General features: G+C 42.2%; 1 protein-coding gene across 1 annotated transcript; it reads left to right on the plus strand.

Moving 5' to 3' along the window:
• Positions 1-9,669: 9,669 nt before the first annotated feature.
• On the plus strand, positions 9,670-22,454 carry TTC1 (tetratricopeptide repeat domain 1). Its single transcript, XM_033139793.1, has 8 exons — positions 9,670-9,760; positions 11,207-11,548; positions 14,283-14,343; positions 15,667-15,779; positions 16,891-16,927; positions 18,959-19,107; positions 20,037-20,091; positions 21,880-22,454. The coding sequence occupies exons 2-8, from the start codon at positions 11,234-11,236 to the stop codon at positions 22,014-22,016; spliced, it is 867 nt and encodes a 288-aa protein (XP_032995684.1). The 5' UTR covers positions 9,670-9,760; positions 11,207-11,233; the 3' UTR covers positions 22,017-22,454.
• Positions 22,455-22,563: the final 109 nt, after the last annotated feature.

Raw genomic sequence — 22,563 nt, forward strand, 5'->3', positions numbered from 1 at the left:
TGCAGAGGCTTAGGTCTCATTTGCAGCGCATCAGAGCAAGGTGCAGGACGCTGGACGGACGGGAGAAAGCCACACTGAGCGGCTAGGCACGGGGCAGGGCAAACTGATGGTGACTTTCCCCGTGGAATGTTTAGAAGACCCACAGTTCGTGCCTTCTCACCAACACACTCACAAACAGACCAGGGAAGAGATAACAGCTCCTTGTGATTTGCTCCCAGCTTCCGCTCAAGGGCGGTATACTATTCCTGAATACAGAGGCTCAGTTTAGAGACTGAGAGCTGCGTTCCATAAATTTCTCTAATCCTGTTTTGTTTTGTTTTTTAATTCATGGTGGTCATCAGAACATGTCCTGGAGATGTGTTCCACATGAGGGCTAATTATGTAGTGTGGAAGTATTTCAGGTTCCCATTCATCTGTATTTACCGCCATTCAGTTCCATTGGATTACTGGAGAGAAAGAGAGAGAGAGATGGCTGTGTTAGGCTACAACAAAACACTCCTCTCCACAGTGGAGATTCTCAGATTGGGTTTTTCTGAGCTTTGGGACATAAATTCAGTTGTTATTGGAAAGTGAGAAATGCATAAAAGTGGGTCAAAGTAATCCCACTTGCTCAGTCAGCAGTATATTTATTGAAAATAATAAGCCTTCACTATGTGATTGATTTCTAAAAGGAGCAATACACAGCTCAAGCCTATAAGGATTTCCTGCCCTGCCCTAAGGCTAGGAAGCTACCTTTCTGAGTCACAAATGTGTGTCTCCTAGTTGTGGTTACTCAGCAGGGACGCGGGTGGCACTGTGGTCTAAACCACTGAGCCTCTTGGGCTTGCTGGTCGGAAGATCGGCAGTTCAAATCGGCCTGATGGGGTGAGTTCCTGTTGCTCTGTCCCAGCTTCTGCCAACCTAGCAGTTCGAAAGCATACCAGTGCAAGTAGATAAATAGGTACTGCTGTTGCAGGAAGGTAAACGCCGTTTCCGTGCGCTCTGGTTTCCATCACAGTGTTCCGTTGTGCCAGAAATGGTTTAGTCATGCTGGTCACATGACCTGGAAAGCTGTCTGTGGACAAACACCAGCTCCCTTGGCCTGAAAGCGATATGATTGTCCATGCGTGATCATACACTTGCCCCATAAGTTTTGTGATCCCTGCTTTCAAAACACAATTTGCCCAGAATGCCTGTCCAATTTTGTTGCCACATTTTACACTAAAAGAAGCTGAACTACAGTAGATTCAGGACAGACAAAAAAAAAGAGAGTATCTCTTCGCACAGTATGTAGCTTAACTATGGAGTTCACTTCTACAAGATTTGAGGATGGCAACAAACTTGGACAGATTTCAGAGGATTAGAGAAACTCGTGGAGGTTGGGGCTATCAATGGCTACAAATCATTATGGCTGTATGCTACCCCCAGCATTGGAATAAGTTATGCTTCTGAATATCACTTGCTGGGGATTACAAGCAGGAGAGGGCTATTGCTCTCATTTCATAAGGAAACAGAGGAAGCGGCCTTATATATTAAGTCAGACTCTTGACCCATTTAGTTCAGTATTGTCAACTCTACACTGACCAACAACAGCTCTCTGGGGTTTCAGGCAAGTCTCTTTCAGTCCTATCTGAAGATGCCAAGGACTGAACCTGGGGCCCTCTGTAGAAAGCACAATGCTGGACTACATGAGACATTAGATCCAGCAGGGCTCTTATATTCAAATTCTCAGGATATGTCTATCTTCTGTGAACTCTAGGGTGGTGATTCTGAGCTGCGTAAGGACTCATGGATTCTTGGAATTTTATGTGGATGAGTTGTGTTTTCAAGCTGCTGGCAGTAGGAGCTGAAGTCTGGCAGAAGAAACTAGGAGTAACGAAACACGACATAATGTTTTTTAAAAAGACAGAAGGCGATAGGCAGTGATAGTCCCATCTCCAACAAGGCTTATTGTGTGGCCTTGGACATCGATATTTACTTTGTTTCATTATCCTTCTATAAAATGTTAGCAACTGTGGTCTGCCTCACAGAGTTGATGTGAAACATAATAAAGATGGAAAATAACTTTTAAACTCGACTATATAGTTTGGAAAGTTATTTGTGCCCATTTGGACCCTTCTTAAGATATTGTAACCACATTTTGCATGACAGTTCCTGAGGTCAAAGAGTAGGTTCTCATCTATTTTTGTATAAAATTGGATGCCATTTTTGAAACAAGATGCCAGACTGAACCTTTCAAAACCGCACTAATTTTAACTGCTGTTTTCAAAACTGCACTGATTTCTGAGTTTCCTTAGAATTCCTGAGCAGTACTGCGTACGAGGCTGCTAGTGTAATATAAATAGTAAGGATATTTTTAAACTATCAGATTCTATTGATTGGCCACACTGGAGGCCTGGTTCTGTTCTATTCTGAGTCTCCTAATGGAGTGACCCTCTTTAAATTTCCTTCCTCTCTTTGCAATCTATTATGGAGTGAAGCCATCCCTACTCTCTCTATCTATCTATCTTTAGAGGAAGTCCACTGTACTGCTTCCTCCTTGGTGCCAGAGAGCAGGGCTGGCGCGTCCATTAAGGCGAACTAGGCAATTGCCTAGGGCGCCAAAATGGAGGGGGCGCTGGCCAGGCTTGGGCGGGGCGGGGCGGGGCGGGGGGGGCTAGCAGCAGCTTCTCCGCTGTAGCAGAGAGGTGCTGCTTGCCCCCTACACCACCCCCCACCTCCCACTAAAGCAGGCTTTGGCGGGGGGCGGAACGGGCGAGCAGCAGCTTCTCCGCTACAGCGGAGAAACTGCTGCTTGCCTCTCCACCCCCCCACCTCCCACTAAAGCAGGCTTTGGCGGGGGGCGGGGGCGGGGCGGGCGAGCAGCAGCTTATCCACTACAGCGAAGAAACTGCTGCTTGCCTCTCCACCACCCCCACCTCTTGCTAAAGTAGGCTTTGGCGGGGGCGGGTGGTGGGGGGCGCCAGAAGGTGGTCTCGCCTAGGGCGCAAGAAACCCTAGCACCGGTCCTGCCAGAGAGGTGATGGCATCTGACTGCTTTTGAGTCTGACTTACAAAGAGTGTTAGTTCCTGGGGCCAAGGAATCAACAATGATAAAACAACAACAACAACAACAACAACAACAACAACAACAACAACATCATCCCTCAAACAAAAGACATAAAGATGCAAACAGACCCTTCCATCCTCTACTCCATGTGCAAAACCTGCCTTAAGCCAAACCAAGCAGTCTTCTAAAAATAAACATTGCATAAAGCGCAGTTGTTTCTTATTGCATTGTTGAACTGAACAGATAAAAACAGCAAGGACTGCATGTCTTTAGAAAATGCAGAAGCGGTGGACAGGAAGCAAGGACCATGTTCTGTTTTCATCCTTTCAGTCCTTCAGAGGCAAGAAAAGGGAGGTGATTATAATGTGCAACTGAAGAAGGTTGAATTGGTGAGAAATTGAGTCAGTCTTAGTGCCTGGGTTTTCTGGATGCATGCCCTAATTCAATGATGATGGAAGGTATTATTTTGGAGGGAGTTTGGAAAAAGGGGTCTGAAACCACTCCTGATTTGTTTGTCACTTCTTTAGATTCTTAAGTCAGCTAGTTTATGACACCCTTGCATTTCAGCTTTTATAGTATTACTATTACTTTTTTTCCATTCCTTTCCTTTTTGGTAAAGTCTATTTATTTAGTGTTTTATTGGACAGTGTTCTTGAAGCGACTAGCATGAGTTTGGCCAAACTGTGGGAGGCAGTGAAAGATAGCCATGCCTGGCATGTTCTGGTCCATGGGGTCACAAAGAGTCAGACACGACTGAACGACTGAACAACAACAACAATTTATTTAGTGTTCTCTCTGACTTTAGTCCATTAAGCTCAAGCATCCAAGGTCATTGGGCTTATGTACATGCAAAGGGTCTTTCTGGACAATTAATCTATATTGCAATGAGTGTGCAGTTGTGTTACCCATTTTGTGTGTGAATGCCAAATGTTTTCCCACTGCCTTTCATAAGCGCAGGCTGGCTTGAGTGTTGCTTAGAAGGTACTAACAGGTGACAGAATCTAGGTTGGTGTCAATGTGCCAAGAGGGTGAGAGGCCACTATTGGGGCCAGGGAGTTCTCAGAGCACTAGAATTAGCATGGAATAAAGGATTTGCTCCATAATCCAGCCAATGGCATGATGGGCCTGTTATGTACCTCTTAAGTACATAATTAGTGAAGACACATGTGAGACTCCTTCATGTAGGGAGCTGCTCAGTGATACTTTATAGGCAGGACATGCAATGGTGACTTAGCAATGTAGATTTTGCAGGTTTAGCTAGAAATTTTGCATAAACCACTAGAGACTTGTGTTTAGTATTCTGTGCCCACCAGGTAGCTTAGAAGAAAGTTCCTTCCTTATCTTTTGACCAGATTGGAGGGGGGCACAGAAGGGGCAAAGTATACTTCTATGTGGGTGAGATGTGTTACAGACTCTAAAAAGAGAGGAGGCTTCGGCCTGCCAGATTTAAAGCTTTATTTTGAAGCAGCGGCCTTCTGCTGGTTGAAGGATTGGTTCAAATTAGAGAATACTGATGTGTTGGATTTGGAAGGCTTTGATAACATATTTGGATGGCATGCTTATCTTTGGTACGATAAGGTAAAGGCCCACAAGGCTTTTAAAAATCATATAATAAGAAAAGCTCTTTATCAGGTTTGGACGAGAAACAAGGACTTGTTAGAGAGGAAGACTCCTAGATGGATTTCACCGGTAGAGGCCAAGGCGTATAAAAGACCAAATATGCCTGCAAAATGGCCAAGATATATAGATATACTGCAGCAAGAAGGTGAGATATTTAAGTTGAAAAGTTACGAGCAAATTGAAAAAATTGAAAAAGTCACCGACTGGCTGCAGTATCGTCAAATTTATGAAACTTTTAGAGCCGATAAAAAGATTGGTTTTCAAATAGAAAAGTCAAAGCTGGAAACAGAATTAATTGAACCGAACTCTAAAAACCTTTCCAGGATGTACAATTTGTTGCTAGAGTGGCATACGAAAGATGAATTGGTTAAGTCTGTAATGATTGATTGGGCAAAAGATGTTGGGCATAACATTATGATGGAGGACTGGGAGAGGTTGTGGAAGGAAGGTGTTAAATTTACTGCTTGTACTGTGCTAAGAGAAAACATAATGAAAATGATATATAGGTGGTATCTAACACCAGTTAAGATAGCTAAGATATATCCTGCATCAAGTAATGTGTGTTGGAAGTGTAAATCTGTGGAAGGCACCTTCCATCATATGTGGTGGACATGCCCAAAGGTAAAGGCCTTCTGGGAGAAGATTTATAATGAACTCAAGAAGGTAATGAAAATTACCTTTAGTAAGAAACCAGAGGCTTTTCTTTTGAGCATGACCAATGGTGAGATACCCAGTCAGGATAGAGTGTTTTTTATGTATGCCACAACAGCTGCTAGAATTCTACTTGCAAGAAACTGGAAAGGTGAAGAGATCCCAACAGTGGAAGAATGGCAGATGAAGTTAATGGACTTTATGGAACTCGCCGAACTGACCGCGAGAGTCCGAGACCAGAGGGAGGAGAAGGTGCTTCAGGAGTGGAAGAACTTCAAAGACTATTTAAATAAGTGTGTAAAATTAAATATTTGAGCAGAATTAGCTAGATGAATTGGCTTTAGCTAAGTGATGTTAGATAAAAATGTGTATAAGAAATATTGTTATGAATGATTTAAATCTGTAAGAATGTTAGGATGCGTAGTTTAAGCGTTGAACTATATTTGATTAATTATCCTAAAGATTTTAAGAAGTATTGTTAATGTTTATGGAAAAAGATACAAAGCTACCAAAGTATATTGATGTTGAATGCAGCCGGGTTTGCGGGGGAGGTCTATGGTTGAAGAAGATTGAAACTAGAATTAATAAGGATGAATATATGTTTTTGTTTATTTTAGGTAGGTATATGTTTTCTTTTGTTTATTGTGATTTTTGTTTGAATTGTGTATTATGTTTTGCTATTTCTTTGTGTATTTGTATATGTGTATCGTTTTTGTTCCTTATGCTGAAAATAATAAAAAATCTTATATATAAAAAAAGAGATGTGTCCCATACTACACCAGTGTGGTGTAGTGGTTAAGAGCGGTAGACTCGTAATCTGGTGAACTGGGTTCGCGTCTCCGCTCCTCCACATGCAACTGCTGGGTGACCTTGGTCTAGTCACACTTCTTTGAAGTCTCTCAGCCCCACTCACCTCACAGAGTGTTTCTTGTGGGGGAGGAAGGGAAAGGAGAATGTTAGCCGCTTTGAGACTCCTTCGGGTAGTGATAAAGTGGGATATCAAATCCAAACTCTTCTCCTCCTCTTCTTCTTCTTAAGCTCCCTGAAAGAAAAATAACAATCTATTTTAATGACAGGAATCCAGCAATGGGGAGATGCAGGTAGGGGGAAGCTCCTGGTTTGGGTATTTGTGCCACCTATGCCTTTTGACAAGCTGCACTGTAGGGCAATGTTCTCCCTCTCCATCTCCCTTCTCCAAAGATGAAACATTATTTATATTCCTTGCTATTTGACATGTTAATGTTTTGCATGCTACTTGATAGCCCAAGAAAGCAGCTTTTCTATATTTGGGATTTCAGAGCAGAAAGTGTCTGATTCAGACTCTCCCCTGTCACATTGATTATTTTGTTTACAATGCTTTAAATAGCTAAACAGGCTGGGCAAGAGACAAGCTTGTTAGCTAAACTGCAGTCCTGGTTAATCCTCACGATGTCAGTTACGCTGGCCTCTCTTTCACCTGCCTTCCCTTCATAGGAGCCAACTCCTAGGGGCTCAGGTCCCCTGGGCCCCCGAATAAGATATTGGAGGGGGCTCCCAAAAGTCAGTGGGCATTGCCACTCAAATAATGTGTGTGCTGTGTCTCGTGATTGATTAGGTGCTTGCCCCCCCCCAATATTTTATTCAAGTTGGCACCCCTGCATTCTCTTATCATGTGTGAGAAGCACCTGGGAAAATGGACCCCCTTTCTGTGAGAACTAGGATCAGAATAGTGGAAATGCAAACTCTCTTTTCTTTGGCACTATCCATGCCTTAAATCAGAAGTGGGAACTGTTTTCAACCATGGGCTGCATATCTCAGGGTCGTGGGTTTGAGCCACATATTAGACAAATGATTCCTGCATTGCAGGGGGTTGGATTAGATGACCCTTGTGGTCCCTTCCAACTCTGACCTGTGGAGAAACCAGAGGCCCAGAGATGCCTAGAGGATTGCATTTGGGCCCTGCACCTGAGTTTGCCCATCCCTGCCTTAAATTTGCCAGCTGTTAGCTGATGCTAGCCTCCAATTGTGCTGAAATAGTAAAATAAATGTCCTTAAATGAGAGCTGGCATAGTATTACTGTTAAGTGTATAACTTGCAAAGTCATCGAATCATAGAATTGTAGAGTTGGAAGAACCCCTGAGGGTCATGTAGTCCAACCCCCTGCAATGCAGGAATCTCAATGTCCTTAGTTGAAAATTTACTGACCTATGACTTCACAGAGCAGTCTTAGGCAGCACATAGCAAAGGTATTGCTCAGGCTGTAAATCTTAATCTGATTTAAACAATTGGGATTGCAATTTGCTTCACAGTCCTAGCCTGAGCCACTCTAGGGCATTGGTAGTACAGCTGACAACAAATAGTACAGCTGGCACCAATGAGCATCTTCAAATACAGGAGGCTGAAAATGGAACTCTATGGCCATACTTCTGCAAGTCTCTAGGCATTGTCTGGAACATATGCAAGCTTGCATGGCTTTGTCTGTCATTATACCTTTTCAAAAGTGAAAAGTGCAGCAACAAAGGACTTATTGCTTATGAGAAATTAGTTCCATTTGATTTTTTGATATTTTTTATTTATTATTTTATTTTATTTTATGTTTATCAAGAGAAGGCACTGAATAATGGGCCCTTAGGAATTTCAGCTAAAACTAGCTTCTCTTTAGCACTGCTTTCAGGACATGGTCCCAGCAACTACTTGTTTTTCATTTCAAACTTAATTTTCTTAATTGTTTGAATTTATTTATACTGTTGTTTTTAATGTGATTGTTTATTCTTTATTTTTAAACACTGCTTTGTGAGAGCTCCTGTGCCCTGAAAGTTTACCGAGGAATCTTTTAATAAAGTTCACACCCCAATTGATATATAGCATATAGCTTTGGCTTATTTAAAGGCACCCTATTTATTTTGCATACCTCGACACGGGTGGCACTGTGGGTTAAACCACAGAGCCTAGGGCTTGCCAATCAGAAGGTCAGAGGTTTGAATCCCCGCGACGGGGTGAGCTCCCATTGCTCGGTCCCTGCTCCTGCCAACCTAGCAGTTCGAAAGCACATCAAAGTACAAGTAGATAAATAGGTACCGCTCCGGCGGGAAGGTAAACGGCGTTTCTGTGCACTGCTCTGGTTCACCAGAAGCTGCTTAGTCATGCTGACCACATGACCCGGAAGCTGTATGCCGGCTCCCTCGGCCAGTAAAGCGAGATGAGCGCCGCAACCCCAGAGTCGTACGCAAGGGACCTAACGGTCAGGGGTCCCTTTACCAGTTTTCAGCCTGAATTCAAACAAATCCTATGTACGGTAGTTCAATGGAACTTCCTTCCTAGTAAGCATGCTTAGGGTCACTTATTTGAAAAGTTTTATTTCAATCTTAAATCAAAAGGATTTTCTAAAAGTGCTTAGGATCAGAATACTGGTTATCCTGTTAGAGCAAAAGTAGTAAATTTTCCTAGGTACCCAAATAAATAGCAAGCTTCTTTTCTGTATGTCCTATCAAATTTATTTCTTGCACTTCAGATTTTTTAAAGCTTATTCATGTGTGTTGACATACTTCTAAGCAGCTTTTCAGTCTTTTTAAAGTAGTTTGGGAACTGATGAGTGGGCATATCAGTAAGCATTTTGGGCCCTCTAGTGGAATCTATTTTGGGCTTTGCTTTTTGGAAATGTGAAAAAAACGATGATACTGGGTATCTTCTCGACTTCCTCTCTACTTGCTGCAGCATAAAATTATATTTTTAAAAGAAGATTTATAAAAATGGCTGTAGCCCTATAAAGGGAATATAGAAGGAATCTCAGAGATCCTGGTTCTAATGTATGCAGGACCATCTTTAGCCAACCAGAACATTTCCTTCATGAAAGAAAGCACACACTGCATAAAGTTTATTCTTAATTTAGTTCTTGTCCACGGAGAGAAACCTTGCCCATATTCGAGGACATGCAATCCAGATTACATTAAAAAAAAAATGGTGCTCTGAATTTCTGCCTTGTCTGTAATTATTCGAGTTCCTCAATCACTTAACAGGAAAGTAAAAATTTACGGTGGCAAATTCTGTCCCCCTTTATTTCACCGGGAACTGCCCTAGTCTACGCGCTGCAGTAGAAGCGCCATGATCCATCTCTGCGGGGCTCTTCGACCGCAGCCACAAAGCCACTTGCTAGGGAGCAAACACTGACAATAACTTCTAAGCAAGCGGCGATAAGAGTGCCTTGCATGGCGATGTAAGGGATCTCCGCCATGGCAAACACTCCAGCGCCGCTGCCTCCCCTCCCGCCTTTTGGACAGCCAGCCTCCCTTGGCGCCACCGCAACGCTGATTGGCCGGTGAGGCTCGACGTCCACCCCTCCGAGACGAGAGCGTGACGTTACCGACGCTCCTTTCTCCGAAGCCTCCCTCCAAGCGAAGGAAACAGGAAGTGACGTGAGGGGAGCGCGGCGCGTGAACGACGCGGCGTCAGGAAGTAGTGGAGTTGCGGGTAGAGACGTGATAGGTACGGGCCTCTGAGGGAGGGAAAGAGGGTAGTGGGCGAAGTGGGGCTTCGGGGGCGGCGGGGGTGGGTGCAGCTCCTGGGTTACCTGCCTTAGTAGGATATGCTTCAGGGGCGGGGGAGCTACGGGGAGCGAGCTTGCTTGTCAAAGGGCCCCGGATTCTTGATCACTGGCTCCTGTCAGCACTAACGGTGAAGAGGACCGAGGGGGGAACGCCTCGAATTCGTGAAATAAGGACGTGGTGTGTGTGTGTGTGTGTGTGTGTGTGTTCGGCTTTAGCAGCTCTGCGAGGAGGAATTTGCAAAATGTCTCTATGGCTTCACTGGTCTGGTATGGCAGCCCATGGCTGCTGTTCCTGGTGGGGCGATCGTGGGTTCAGTTGCCGTACCCACTGCTGTGATGCCAGTCACGTTTGAGGCTTGGGTGTCTGCGGGCATGATTTCTCACCTTGAATGTGAGGAGTTGCCGGGATTAGTTCAAAAGCCAAGCCTGTTCTCGCGGGTGGGAGAAGAAGAGTGGGAGCGGGTTACACGGTTTTTTGTAATTTCTTTTAGTTGCTTTATTATTACTATTATTATTATTATTATTATTATTATTATTATTTTAAAGGCATGACATAAGCCTGTAAAACAAATAAATTGCAATACTGTATTGGGGTAAGAGCCATAATTGATTGGGAGGGCACATTCTTTGCACATTGAAGTCCAGGGTTTAATCCCTTGTGTCTCCAGTTAAAATACAAAATTGAGGTAGCAAGGCTCACCCTGGGGAGAGTCAGAGAAGACAGTGGTCAGACTTTAAATAATAAGGCAGTTTCATGTGGCAATATTTTAGTGTGTTCAATAACTGATTGAGTTGCATCTGGGAACAGTTTCTCATCATGCTGCTACTAAAGGCACTGGATTACTGTTGAAATACATTATAATCTTGTTCAAAATACAATAGCATAAATTTGTACCAAATCCCACTTTATGGTTTAGCTTGCTTTGGAAGAGTACTGCTTTGAGAATGCTGAAGTATATCTTAATGTTTCATAGATGAAGCTAAAATGGTGGAAGGGAAGTATCTCTAGATCCAACTATCAGTTTATAGCTGATTCTGTGATTAAATGTGTTAAGACAGTGGTAGGCAACCTAAGGCCCGTGGGCTGGATGTGGCCCAATCGCCTTCTCAATCTGGCCTGCGGATGGTCCAGGAATCAGCATGTTTTTTACATGAGTAGAATGTGTGCTTTTATTTAAAATGCATCTCTTGGTTATTTGTGGGGTATAGGAATTCATTCATATTTTTTTTCAAAATATAGTCTGGCCCACCACATGGTCTGAGGGATGGTGGACTGGCCCACGGCTGAAAAAGGTTGCTGACCCCTGTGTTAAGATTTTGCCAGCATTGTTTAAAGATTTCATATCTGTTGCCATATATAATTTTTATTTTTTTGTTTGTTGAAGGCAGAAAATCAAGTTTGTCGGCTCAACATGGAATCTGAAGATTCAATTTCTCCTGAAAAATTAGTTGAGGGTTTGAAACTCTCAGAGGAACAAAGCAGTCCTTCACAGCCAGATTGTAATAACGTGCATGTCCCCAAAATCGCCAAAGAAGGAGTGAGTCAGCTGCCTCACTCTGAGTCCAGAGAAGACGAAGACCTCTTCCATGACTGTAATGACTCTTTTGAAGCAGGAGTGGCAGAAGAGAATTACAATAATAAGGCAGATCCTTTAGAAAATGAAATAGAGCTAGATGAAAAGGACTTATTAGAACTAGAGAAAAATATGTCCGAGGAAGAAAAACAGGTATGCTTTAATGAAACTACAAATATTTCTTTAAACATTGTGTGGATTAGCACTCTGGTTTTAATGATATTTCTTTGGAAGTATGTCCCATTGATTTAAATGCAACAACGTTCCAATGAGTATGTTTTGAATTTTAGCTTTTCTAGTATTTATGTTTTAAAAAATGAAATCTTTCAACATAGTCCTGCTCTTTTTTAAAAAATTGGAAATAGCTTTTGTTGATTTCAGTCAAATTTACTCCCACCTACAGCAGTCAATTCCTGTTCATGCAATACTTTGGAAGTAAATCCTTTTGAGCTTAGTGGGGCTTATTGGCAAGTATCTAATGAAATCATTGTGCATGCAGAACTACTTAAATGAATCCATTGTGCTCATGGAAGTCATTCCATGCACACAATGATTTAGTTGGATTGCAATCTTTTCAGGGCACAGGTTTACACATCCCCCTGTTTTATGAAGTTTGAAGGGTTTGTTATTAAATTCCAGCACTGTGACTCTCCCCACCCACAGCTTAAGTGTCATTTGTCAAGATAAAGGAATCCACAGAGACATTCCTTGTTTTCCTATATGTCACCCTTCCCCAACCTGATGCCCTCCAGATATTTTGTACTACTACTGCCATCAGCCCTAGCCATCACAGCACCAAGTTAGGGAATGTTGCTACATGTGATTGCAAGCAGGGTCATTATTTGCTCGTTTTTTGTCTGTGTTATCCATATTTGCCAGAGACACTGACTTTTCCCTTACCACTTCTTTGTTTTGTTTCTGTTTGTCTTCTGATTATTCTGTTGCACTTGTTCTCTGTCATCCTAAAACAGAAATGGGCAGTGTGTGTCTCCTGTACAATTGTGTGCAGGCTGTGCTTTTTTAATTTCTTGTGTTAGACTCTTCTAGATTTTTAAGTCTCGTTTGACTTAACAGAGTTGTCTGATTCAGTTCAGGATTTAGAAAAGGCAGCTGTTAAAAGTTTAAAAAGCTGTGCTTGTTGGTGGTGGGTGAGATTATTCCTCGTGTCAGAACTGCTAGAAGACACATATGATCTTGCTTGTTTGCGACATGATTGTCTGGATTTGGACTTTTCACCATGGGTAGGCAAACTAAGGCCCGGGGGCCGGATCCTGCCCAATCGCCTTCTCAATCTGGCCTGCGGACGGTCCAGGAATCAGCGTATTTTTACATGAGTAGAATGTGTGCTTTTATTTAAAATACATCTCTGGGTTATTTGTGGCGCATAGGAATTCGTTCATTTTTTTTTTCCAAAATATAGTCTGGCCCCCCACAAGGTCTGAAGCACAGTGGACTGGCCCCCTGCTGAAAAAGTTTGCTGACCCCTGCTTTTCACCTTTGCAAGCAATGCTTATTCAGTAGCAAGAATATTCATCTAAAATAAGAGTTAATCCTTTAATTATTTTGTTATGTTTCTCATTCAACAAAAGCAACAGTGGTTTTGTCAACTAGCTTATGTGCAGTGAACGAAGGGTGGGTTGGGGAATTCTAACACTGGATAACTAAGGTTAATAAAGGGATTAAAATGCATTCCTCAAGCAAAGCTGCTTTTTAGGGTTCAGACACAGTCATTTCTCCTTTTATATCAAGAAAGATGTGCAACAGTGACTCAGCAGTATATAAACAATGAGGTGTGTGTTTGCACTTAAAAACAAAATCAGATTCTCCACTGGGTAACATGCAACTTGTGTCTAGTAAAGCTGAACTCTCTATTATATTAAAAAAATGTGCAGAGAATGTACAAAAAGGTGTGTGTGTGTGTTACACTTTTTCAAGTTAAATGTAGAGTGTTGCCTTTCAAGCCCTCTATTTATTGGCTGAGCTCTTATGATGTCACAGGACCTGAACTAGGAAGCAGAAATTGGCTCAGGAGCCAGGAAAGTAGTAAGCCTGGCTGTCATGGATGTGAGGATGAAAGAGCTATTGTGGGGAGGGGACCTTAGGGAATGGGGAGAGGGCAGAAAAGATGAGGAACTAGAGACCAGTGAAAAGAGGATTAAGGGGGGAGGAGGGGGCCAATGGAAGGAATGGATAGAGAGGCAGAGGTTTGAGAAAGTTGAGAAATTAGTAAAAGAGGTAGAAGGTGTTGGTGGCTAGACATCTTCCTACCTCCACAGGGTAGTCCAGGGTGGAAAGTCTTAAACAGGATTTGGGAACAGAAGAGCATGTGGTAGTTAGTGAAAAGAGGTGGAGCGCTGTAATTCTTGAAAGCTTATTTTTCCATAAAAGTTGACTGTTCCTTGTTTTACCAAAGAACATATAAATTCTTCCTTCACTTTTTCCCAAGTGGGTGAATAGTTTTTGTGGTTCTTGGAACTACAAGACTGAATTCAAACAACTCCAGCCTTGGTTTGGGGAAGTCTCAAACAAGCACTTGGTAGGTTCTCCTTGCCTAAGGAAAGCCTCCTACCATTTAAGCTAGGAAAATGAAATTTGCTATGGTTATGGTTTGCCTACTGTTAGCATTTGTGGATAGCCAAGCCTCAAGAACTCTTGGGCTTTTTTGGCGGGCAGAAGACTTCACTCAAATTTTGAAACATGTCTCCTTTTTAGAAATCAAAACATTAAAAAGTATGTACAAAATAGGCAAAATACTAAATAATCGATGGGTTTTTGGATAGCTATTTCCATATTTCAGATTACAGTTTCCATTGTGATATTATCAAATAATAAGCTATTTTGCTTACTTGCTTCAGATATTTATTATGTGGTCTTCTATGTATTGCAGAAGAGAAGAAATGAGAGCACAAAATTAAAAGAAGAAGGAAATGAACAGTTTAAGAAAGGAGGTGGGTGAATTACAACTGTGTAATACCCAAATTGTGGTCAGTCTAAAGACAAATCCTATGCAGAATTTGTCATCTGTGCAGGTGATTGATGTGGCCCATATAGGTGTTTATGTAGTCTTCTTATGACCAGCCATATTTGGAATATATACCCCTGGAGAGGACTTTATAAGGATTTTATACCTTATTGTATTTGGGAATTCTCTTTTAAGGGTTCTGGGAGTTAAGATTCCACAACTGCAGTCATACTTGTGCTTACTTGGGATTAAATCCATTGTAGATTTTGAGGCAGCTCTGTCATTGATTGTCCCCCCCCCCCCTTTCAATCAGTCTTGGGATAACAGCTCTGAGGGAGTTGCTGCCATTTTCTTTTATGGGCATATGAGAAGCATATGAGAAGCTGGGTAAAAGTATACTATGCCACAGAAGAGCAGTCTGAGGAAAGTTAAAAGGAATTCTTAAAATAGTCACCATGGGGCTATATTTTCTTAAATATGTTTAGTGCTTCTGCAAACCTCAGGATTCCCCATATCCTGCTGATAGCCTTCCTCTTGTCTTTGGATGGTGCCATTTTGGGGCACATAAAGGTTGGCACTCAGACAATGAGTACACTTTTAGCAAGGGTCTTCACATTTTGTTTGACCTTAATAGATGGGCTTGCCATCATCCTGTTCTATTCTGAAGAAATACATCACACCATGCTCTAGTCCCAGTGACTTTATGGTGGGGGGAATCCCTTGTTCTCTTCTCTGGCTCAGTGCTGGGAAGCAGGGTAAGGACCCATACTACTTGTGCTGAAATCACAGAGATTGTTCAAAAGTAGAATGGTCTTCTTGCTTCTCCAGTATCTCCAAGGCTTGGTGCACTGTCAGGAGAATAGACCTTGGCTACCAGTATCTGCATTCCAGGTTGCCAGAATTATGTTTTTGTTGCCTTAGCAACTAAAACGAAGTGTATTTGTGGAGCCTTGCCCTATTCTCAACTCCCCTTCCTTAATGATGTCTCCTAATTGCATTGGGCTAGTCCTATCTACCATGAGCAGCTCCTCACCTATGTTAAAGATGTCTAATCTGTTGTAATGTGCTATGACTGGCCCCTAAGCCCTCAAAAGGGTTGGTATGAGATTCTGAACATTTGGTAATGCTTCTAGTTATCCTTGATGACTCGGACTGGGATACATTGCTTTTTTGTTTGTTTTAGCAGTGTATTTTTTCTGAAAAATTAAATTGGGGGGATGGGGAATGTGATGCTAGGCATGCCTTCAAGGCATTAATTCTTGTGTGTGCACTTACTGTCTTCCATCTTGACATTTCATTTCAACTGCAGAATATAAAGAAGCTGAAGATGCTTATGCAAGAGCTCTGCTGGTTTGTCCAGCCTGCTGTAACACAGACAGATCCATTTTGTATTCAAACAGAGCTGCAGCAAGAATGAAACAGGTAATGCCCAAGACAGTGAAGTAGCAAGAATGGATGTGATTGTTGTTTTCATCTTCCCTTTCAGCTATAAACTTGACAGCTGAAGGCATTTTGTTCTCTTAGACTTTTTTCTCACTGTGGGAGAACACGGGAACAGTGTTGAGTAGAAAAAGTAAAACTGGGACCTCTGTTAAGCAGGCAGATCAGCACAGTCTTACTTCCAGACTTAAGAGGTTCCCTCTGACCTTTGGCACATGTCATGAGTAACCAGTCTTTTCCTCACTTGAAGCGGTAGAGATGGACGGGGCTGGGGCAGTTGCACAGCAGCCCCAGCCAGCTCCAGAGTTGTGGTTGCCTGGAGATCCTCATCCAAGCTGGGCCAACCCTGCAACCCTTCCTGCAACCTCCAGGGCAAGAAAGGCAGGCAAGGATGCTTGAATGCCATTGCTCAACCGGGCGTGCTTCCTAATGGCTCTTCTCCTGAGTGAGGTGGGCAGGGAGGTGCTTCATGCTGCTGCTTGAAGGTGCTTGGGATGCTTTCAAGCAGCACTGAACAACTTGATGCGTTCCTCCTCGGTCCTTCCATTGAGAAGGTGGTGTTGGATGCTGATGCTGGAAGGCACGTTCAGGCAAACCAGGTGTGCTGTCCTTGGGAAAGACTGGTTCGGGGTGGTGCGGCTTGCTAAGCAAGGATGTTCGCTGGAGACTGCAGTATTTGGCTTGACCAGCAATGCCAGCCAAAAACTCCACCATTCCAACTATTTAAATCAAGAGAGTAAATCAGTGTTAACACGGTCTATTGCATCAACAATTACGATTGTATGCCTAGTATGCTTTTATTTTACTGATTGCTGAATGTACAGCAGTGCAGCAGAATGTACAGCAGTTTGGTACATTTGCATGCCGTAAGTCCCCTTGTGGAAGAGCTCGCCAACAAATGCTGATCATACTTTTCTTAGCCTCTAGTAGTTTAGCCGAGTTAGTCCCCTCACAGCTTTAGAATAAGTCTGCTGATTCTGTTACACTGCAAACATTAAAATATGTGAATAAGTATCACAAAGAATTAAGTATTTAGCATTTCTGTAAAAATACTGTTTGGTGTTAAATGTTAATGCCACCTCTTCTTTTACAGGACAAGAGGGAAATTGCCATAAGTGACTGCAGCAAAGGTACTGTTTTCCTGTTCTTGTGCTCTGTCGAAAGCATGTTGTCTTGGTAAGACTGTTATCTTGAGCAGGGATTCTTAAACTTTATACCCCAAGGCCTACTTGAGAGCCACCCCACCAGTGGAGGTATAGAGATGAACCCAGTTTAAAATGGTGATTTAGGTAGAATTTGTTCTAATCAGCCGGCAGTTACTGACAGTTTTTTGTTGACATCTAATCTTTCTTTGGAAGTTGCTGTGTTCTTTGTCATAGCAATTTTCTGTGGAGTTCCATCATTCAGTTTTCCACTAGCTAAATACAGATTTTGCTTCTGCAACTATTGTGATCCAGCATTCTCACTTTTATTTTAGGTAAAAGTTTATTATCTGGAGGCTTTTTATGTGAAACTTTTATATTCAGCCTCCCTGCCCAACATGTCTCTCAGAATGTTTTTATTCATGTCATGTGATTTCTTCTGTCCTCCTTTCACACTTGTACTTTATCACCCCTAAAATGGCCGGTTTCTTTCATTCCTCCTCCCTGCTCCTTTTATGTGTCCTTCTTCCTCCTCGATTTAGAACAACATTCCTCTCTTACCCTCTGTCTTCTTATTCCAAATTTGTTACTTTTTTCTTATATTATTGAACATTTATATCTTTCTAGTTTTCTTCAACATCTCCTGTAGCCCTTTCCTCTCGGAAGGAGACTCCCTCCCCCCCCCCGCCACTGGAGGGGTCTCCAGTGGTCTTCCAATCACCTTTATTCAGCTGGTGCTGGCATTGGTCTAACCAAAGAGCTGTCACATGGACTGAGGCAGAGAGACTGGGTAGCTTGTGGAACTGAGACCCACTTGAAAGCAAATTGAGACCCACGGGTGGTTTCTGTTCCATGGAATGAGAAACATTTATTTAAAGTGGGGTTGGGGGCTGCATTTGGCTTGCAGGCCAAATTTGATAGATTAATTAACTGGTGTCTTAAGATGGCAGGCGACCCATTTTTGCCAGCATGGTTTGAAATCAGACCATGCAGGCAAAAACACAGTCTGCAAAGTGCCAACGTTTAGCTGGTCATCAGGTCTTGTCCTGGGTGATGGAGCATCCAGCTAGCCTCACTCCTTCTGCAAGAGCAGGGCTGCTTGTTTTCCTTGAAGATCCCCATGGACACGCATGTGTAGCATGAAATCATGCTGTGTATATGGCTTGATCTTGCACTTAGAAAGTACCGTATTTTTCGCTCCATAAGACACACTTTTTTCCTCCTGAAAAGTAAGGGGAAATATCTGCGTCTTATGGAGTGAATGGTGGTCCCTGGAGCCGAATTGCCCAGGGGCCAAAAGAGGATCATGCTTTTTATTTTGCAAAGAGAAACGGGGGTGTTGAAAGGACCCTGCTCAGCAGCTGGTCAGCAAGAGATCGGGAGAGAGATAAGAGTCCCCAGCTCCCTTTCAGCCCCGCCCCCTTGCCCAGGCCTCCATTGTTGAATGTGCTGCAGAGGGCGGTTGTTTGTTTCCCCAGTGACATGTGACTGGCTGATTAGATTATCTGTCTGGAAACTGTAGAAACGGCTCCCTTTCCTTAAGATTTTTCAGGAATGTGAGTTGAACCCCATAAAAACTGGGCTTTTCCTCTTTGCTTTTCTCCCTTTGCAAAAAAAAGCTGCAAAACTTTGAGCTGATCCTAAAAAAAGGGGGCTTTTCCCTTTGCAAAAAAAGCTGCAAAACTTTTAGCTGATCCTCAAAAAAACAGGGCTTTTAGAGGAGGAAAACCAGAAAAATGTTTTTTTTTCTTGTTTCCTCCTCTAAAAACGAGGTGCACCCTATGGTCCGGTGTGCCCTATGGAGCGGAAAAATACGGTAAATCAAGTTCAAGATGGTCCACAAAGGGTTTTGATCACTTATATTTGCTATAACTGTACATTAAAGCAAACAATAAAATTACTAATTATTAATCCATTTGTGTATGGTTCACACTAGGTCATGCTGGAGGTGCCCTAGGCTTTGAAGTAAAAAGTTTCCTACCTCAGTTTTTCTGCTGTTTCTTTAATTCTGTTTTATAGCCCTGGAATTAAATCCAAACTATATCAAGGCACTGCTCAGGAGAGCAGAACTATATGAGAAAACAGAAAAGCTGGATGAAGCTTTAGAAGACTACAAAAACTTGTTGGAGAAAGACCCATCAATCCATCAAGCAAGAGAAGCTTGTATGGTAAGTTTCTTTCCCTCCCAAAATAATGGAGTGGATGGCTCCTGGTGACTGTTGGACATAAATATTAAATCTTAAAGGTTACCAGGATGACAGCCTACCATACTTTTAAATCTGGAAAAAGTATGATCAGATTACTTTATTCCCATATTTAAGTCCAAAATGAAGCTTCATTTCTAAGAAGGAAGAACTGACCTACAGTAAGCTTTTTGAGTTGGAACCATAGTTTGATCATAGTTTAAAATCTCAAAGCTGTAAACCCCTTCCTCATTGCTTCAACAGATAATTCAAGAGAGTAACCTAGAAGATGATAATAACATTTCAGGGAGTAATAAAACAATGAAAATTGTCTAGTTCAGAGGTGACACCTTCTAACAGAAGGTACTGCTCTTTCGCTTTATTTTTAGTACACTACTTTGCAACTTACAGTACACTATTTTGTCACCCTGAAGACATCAACAATCAGACCGTGGAGTAATAAGGGTTTCACATGTATTGATCTATCAGAAATTTGCTCCAAAGTAATGTTTTTAGGGGCAACCTTGTGTTTGGCATGTGCTGTAATTTCAGCCAGTACAGAAGCAAGGCACAGTGTACTGTGGACTTTATAGAAAATAACCTCAAATCTCACAATGACAATGGGAGTGCCATGTGGGAAGTTCAAAAGTGATCTGAAAAAGAATTTTTGGATGGTTTCCAGTTTGGCAGCATTTACTCAACCAAACACTTCTGCACCATAAAATGACTTACGAAGTAGTTCTTCACGTGTAAAGTAGCATTGCAGTGTTCTAGTGAGTTCTGGCCATGAGTGTGTCCCCTGTGTTTTTTCATGCTGTCGTGCATCAAATCATGTAAAGTATGTGTCATGGGTAAATAAACAGGTTGTCAAAGCCAACTTTGAAGAATTGATTCTCTTGTTTGTTTTTTCTTAGCGATTGCCAAGACAAATAGAAGAACGCAATGAGAAACTTAAGGAAGAGATGTTGGGTAAGTGGCATTGGTATCCAGCTTGCTTGTGTGGTAGCTTCCATGCATTGGTATAAAACATGAATTTCTTACACAGCCATCCCTGCACAAATTAATGACTTCTCTTACTACTTTACGACTGACTTATCCCTGAAATCTCTGGGTTTCAGAGATCCTCATTTTTCACAACACTGATGCCCCATCTCAGACCATCCCAACTCCACAAACATCAAAGCTTATTGAATGTTACTTTTAAGCTGCTGATTTGACAACTGTTGTTGAAAATGGGCAATCAGATATATTTGTTCAGATCTAGACATCTATGGGTGTTGTAGTATGTGTGGATCATCTTTTTACCACCAACCCCCCCCCCCCAGATTTTTGGGATGGGAGTGTCTGCACTGGGCCTTCTTGAACCCAACGGGAAGCAGTGGCAGCTGCTCATGAATGTTGCAGTAGGTATGCAGGTTGTGGGTAATGGGTGTGTGGGGGAGACACATTCTGAGAGGCAAACTCCCAGTAGATTCATATTGGAGAGTACCACTTTGGATTGCATAGTGACCACTATCCAGAATCTGAGAAACAGCTGACAGGTTCATTTCTGCCAGACTCGTAGCTGAGCAGGATACTGAGTGCAGAATCTCCCTTCCCTCTTGTGCTGGTGAGAATCTCCCTTCCCTCTTGTGCTGCCCCCAGGAGTCTGTGCATCTCACCTGGACCTGATTGGTCATGTGGTTCTGGTCACAATCCCCTTTTTAGTAAGATGCTGTGCCTCAACACCAATGTTTACACACTATGCTGTATGCTCAGTTTGAAATTATGTGGATTTATAATCTAAAATTCTGATCAGAGGCAGTACGATGTAGATGATAATGCTTATTAGAATGAAAGGCAAAGCAGACAGAAATATGACCTAGTCTGTCCTACATTTCAACTGCCGAGGCTAACGTTTGCTTCAGTATCTGTAGCACAGCACTTGAAAGGCAGCGAGTTTCTGAACATAATATTGAACCCCCAAAATGCCATACAGCTACTCTTTCAGTTTTAGCAGTAAAGCTGGCATTTGAATATGACAGAAGGCAAATGTTTTGTGCTGCTTCTTCAAAAGTTGCATCTACAAGAGCTGTTCATTCGAACCAATTCTTAAGCCTCTGATCCCAGGCCAGTGTGTTCAGTTTATACAAGCTTTTATGTGGATCATAGCATGCTTATCCAGCACAGACTTTGCCTTCTTATCTCTTACCCATGTGTTTAGTTTCATGTTGATAGTTCATGGTCTTCAGGCAGCCTTTACTGTATTTAGGTTTTGGGTTGGGTTTTTTTACTTGTTCTGTAACTTCTGCCTAAAAACCATTTGGTTTCAGCACTTTTTTAGGGTTACTACAACTTCTTAGCAACTTTGAAAGTTACTTTATTAGCTATAAGTAAAACACTGTTCTCAAAGATTAATTACTTTTGGAGACAAAATGATCATACATGCAAACTAGATAAGCTTCGAATAGGCACAGTGCTCAACACTAATGTAGGTAACTTGTGACAGAGGACTAAACAAAGTTTCAAGTACGTGCAGCCCATCTTTCCAAATGACAGATCATCTACTGTTGCTTAAGTGTCATGAGGCAGGTGCTGTACAGAACATAATCACTCCTGTGTTAGCACTCTTGAACAATGGAATGCTTGCAGCCAATTCATTTGGAACTCCTTATTGTGGACAGTGTTCAAGCAGCAAGGAACATTGCTTCATTACTGACCTTGTGTAGTTTCTTGTACATGTTGGGAAGTACATTGCTTTTTGTGTGTGTGTTGCAGGCAAGCTGAAAGATCTTGGCAACTTGGTTCTGCGCCCTTTTGGCCTATCAACAGAGAACTTCCAGGTGAAACAGGATTCCTCAACTGGCTCGTACTCTATCAACTTCGTTCAAAATCCAAATAACAACAACCGATAACATAAGCCCAACCCACTCCTGGTAAAAAGTGTGGCATTGGAATTGTGGCGTTTCAATGAATGCAGAAAGAGGGTGAATTAAAACTTTTAAGGCCTAACATCTTTATCTAAATATGAAGATTTGAACATAGTCTTATGCATTTCTCTTCTATGAGGTACTTTTTACAGGTGTGGGTGAATAGAGTGAAGTGGTCTGATTTCCGCTGCCATCTTAGATGCACTTTATTAGGGCACTCTTTATCCTCCCTTGTGATGAAGGGGGAGGAGTGTTTGGCTTTGCTAAATATAAGAATCCAGTGTTCCCATACCTGTAACTAAAGTACAACCATTTTGTGTGTTTGTGGAGTTGGCAGCGTATGTGCGTGAATGAGAGGGCTGATCCCTTTCTATTCAGAGAGGACACTTTTGCTAAGTGTAATAAAGCATTCATGGTATTGTGGTCTGCATTTTGTTGCCTTCTTATTCAAAGGAACATATTAATGCTTTTCAAATTCCTATAAATGTAAGTATACTGTATAAAGTAGCCTGGGTAATTGCAGCTATCAAAA

Source organism: Lacerta agilis, chromosome 2, assembly GCF_009819535.1.
Source record: "Lacerta agilis isolate rLacAgi1 chromosome 2, rLacAgi1.pri, whole genome shotgun sequence".
In the NCBI taxonomy this organism is placed as follows: Eukaryota; Metazoa; Chordata; class Lepidosauria; order Squamata; family Lacertidae; genus Lacerta; species Lacerta agilis.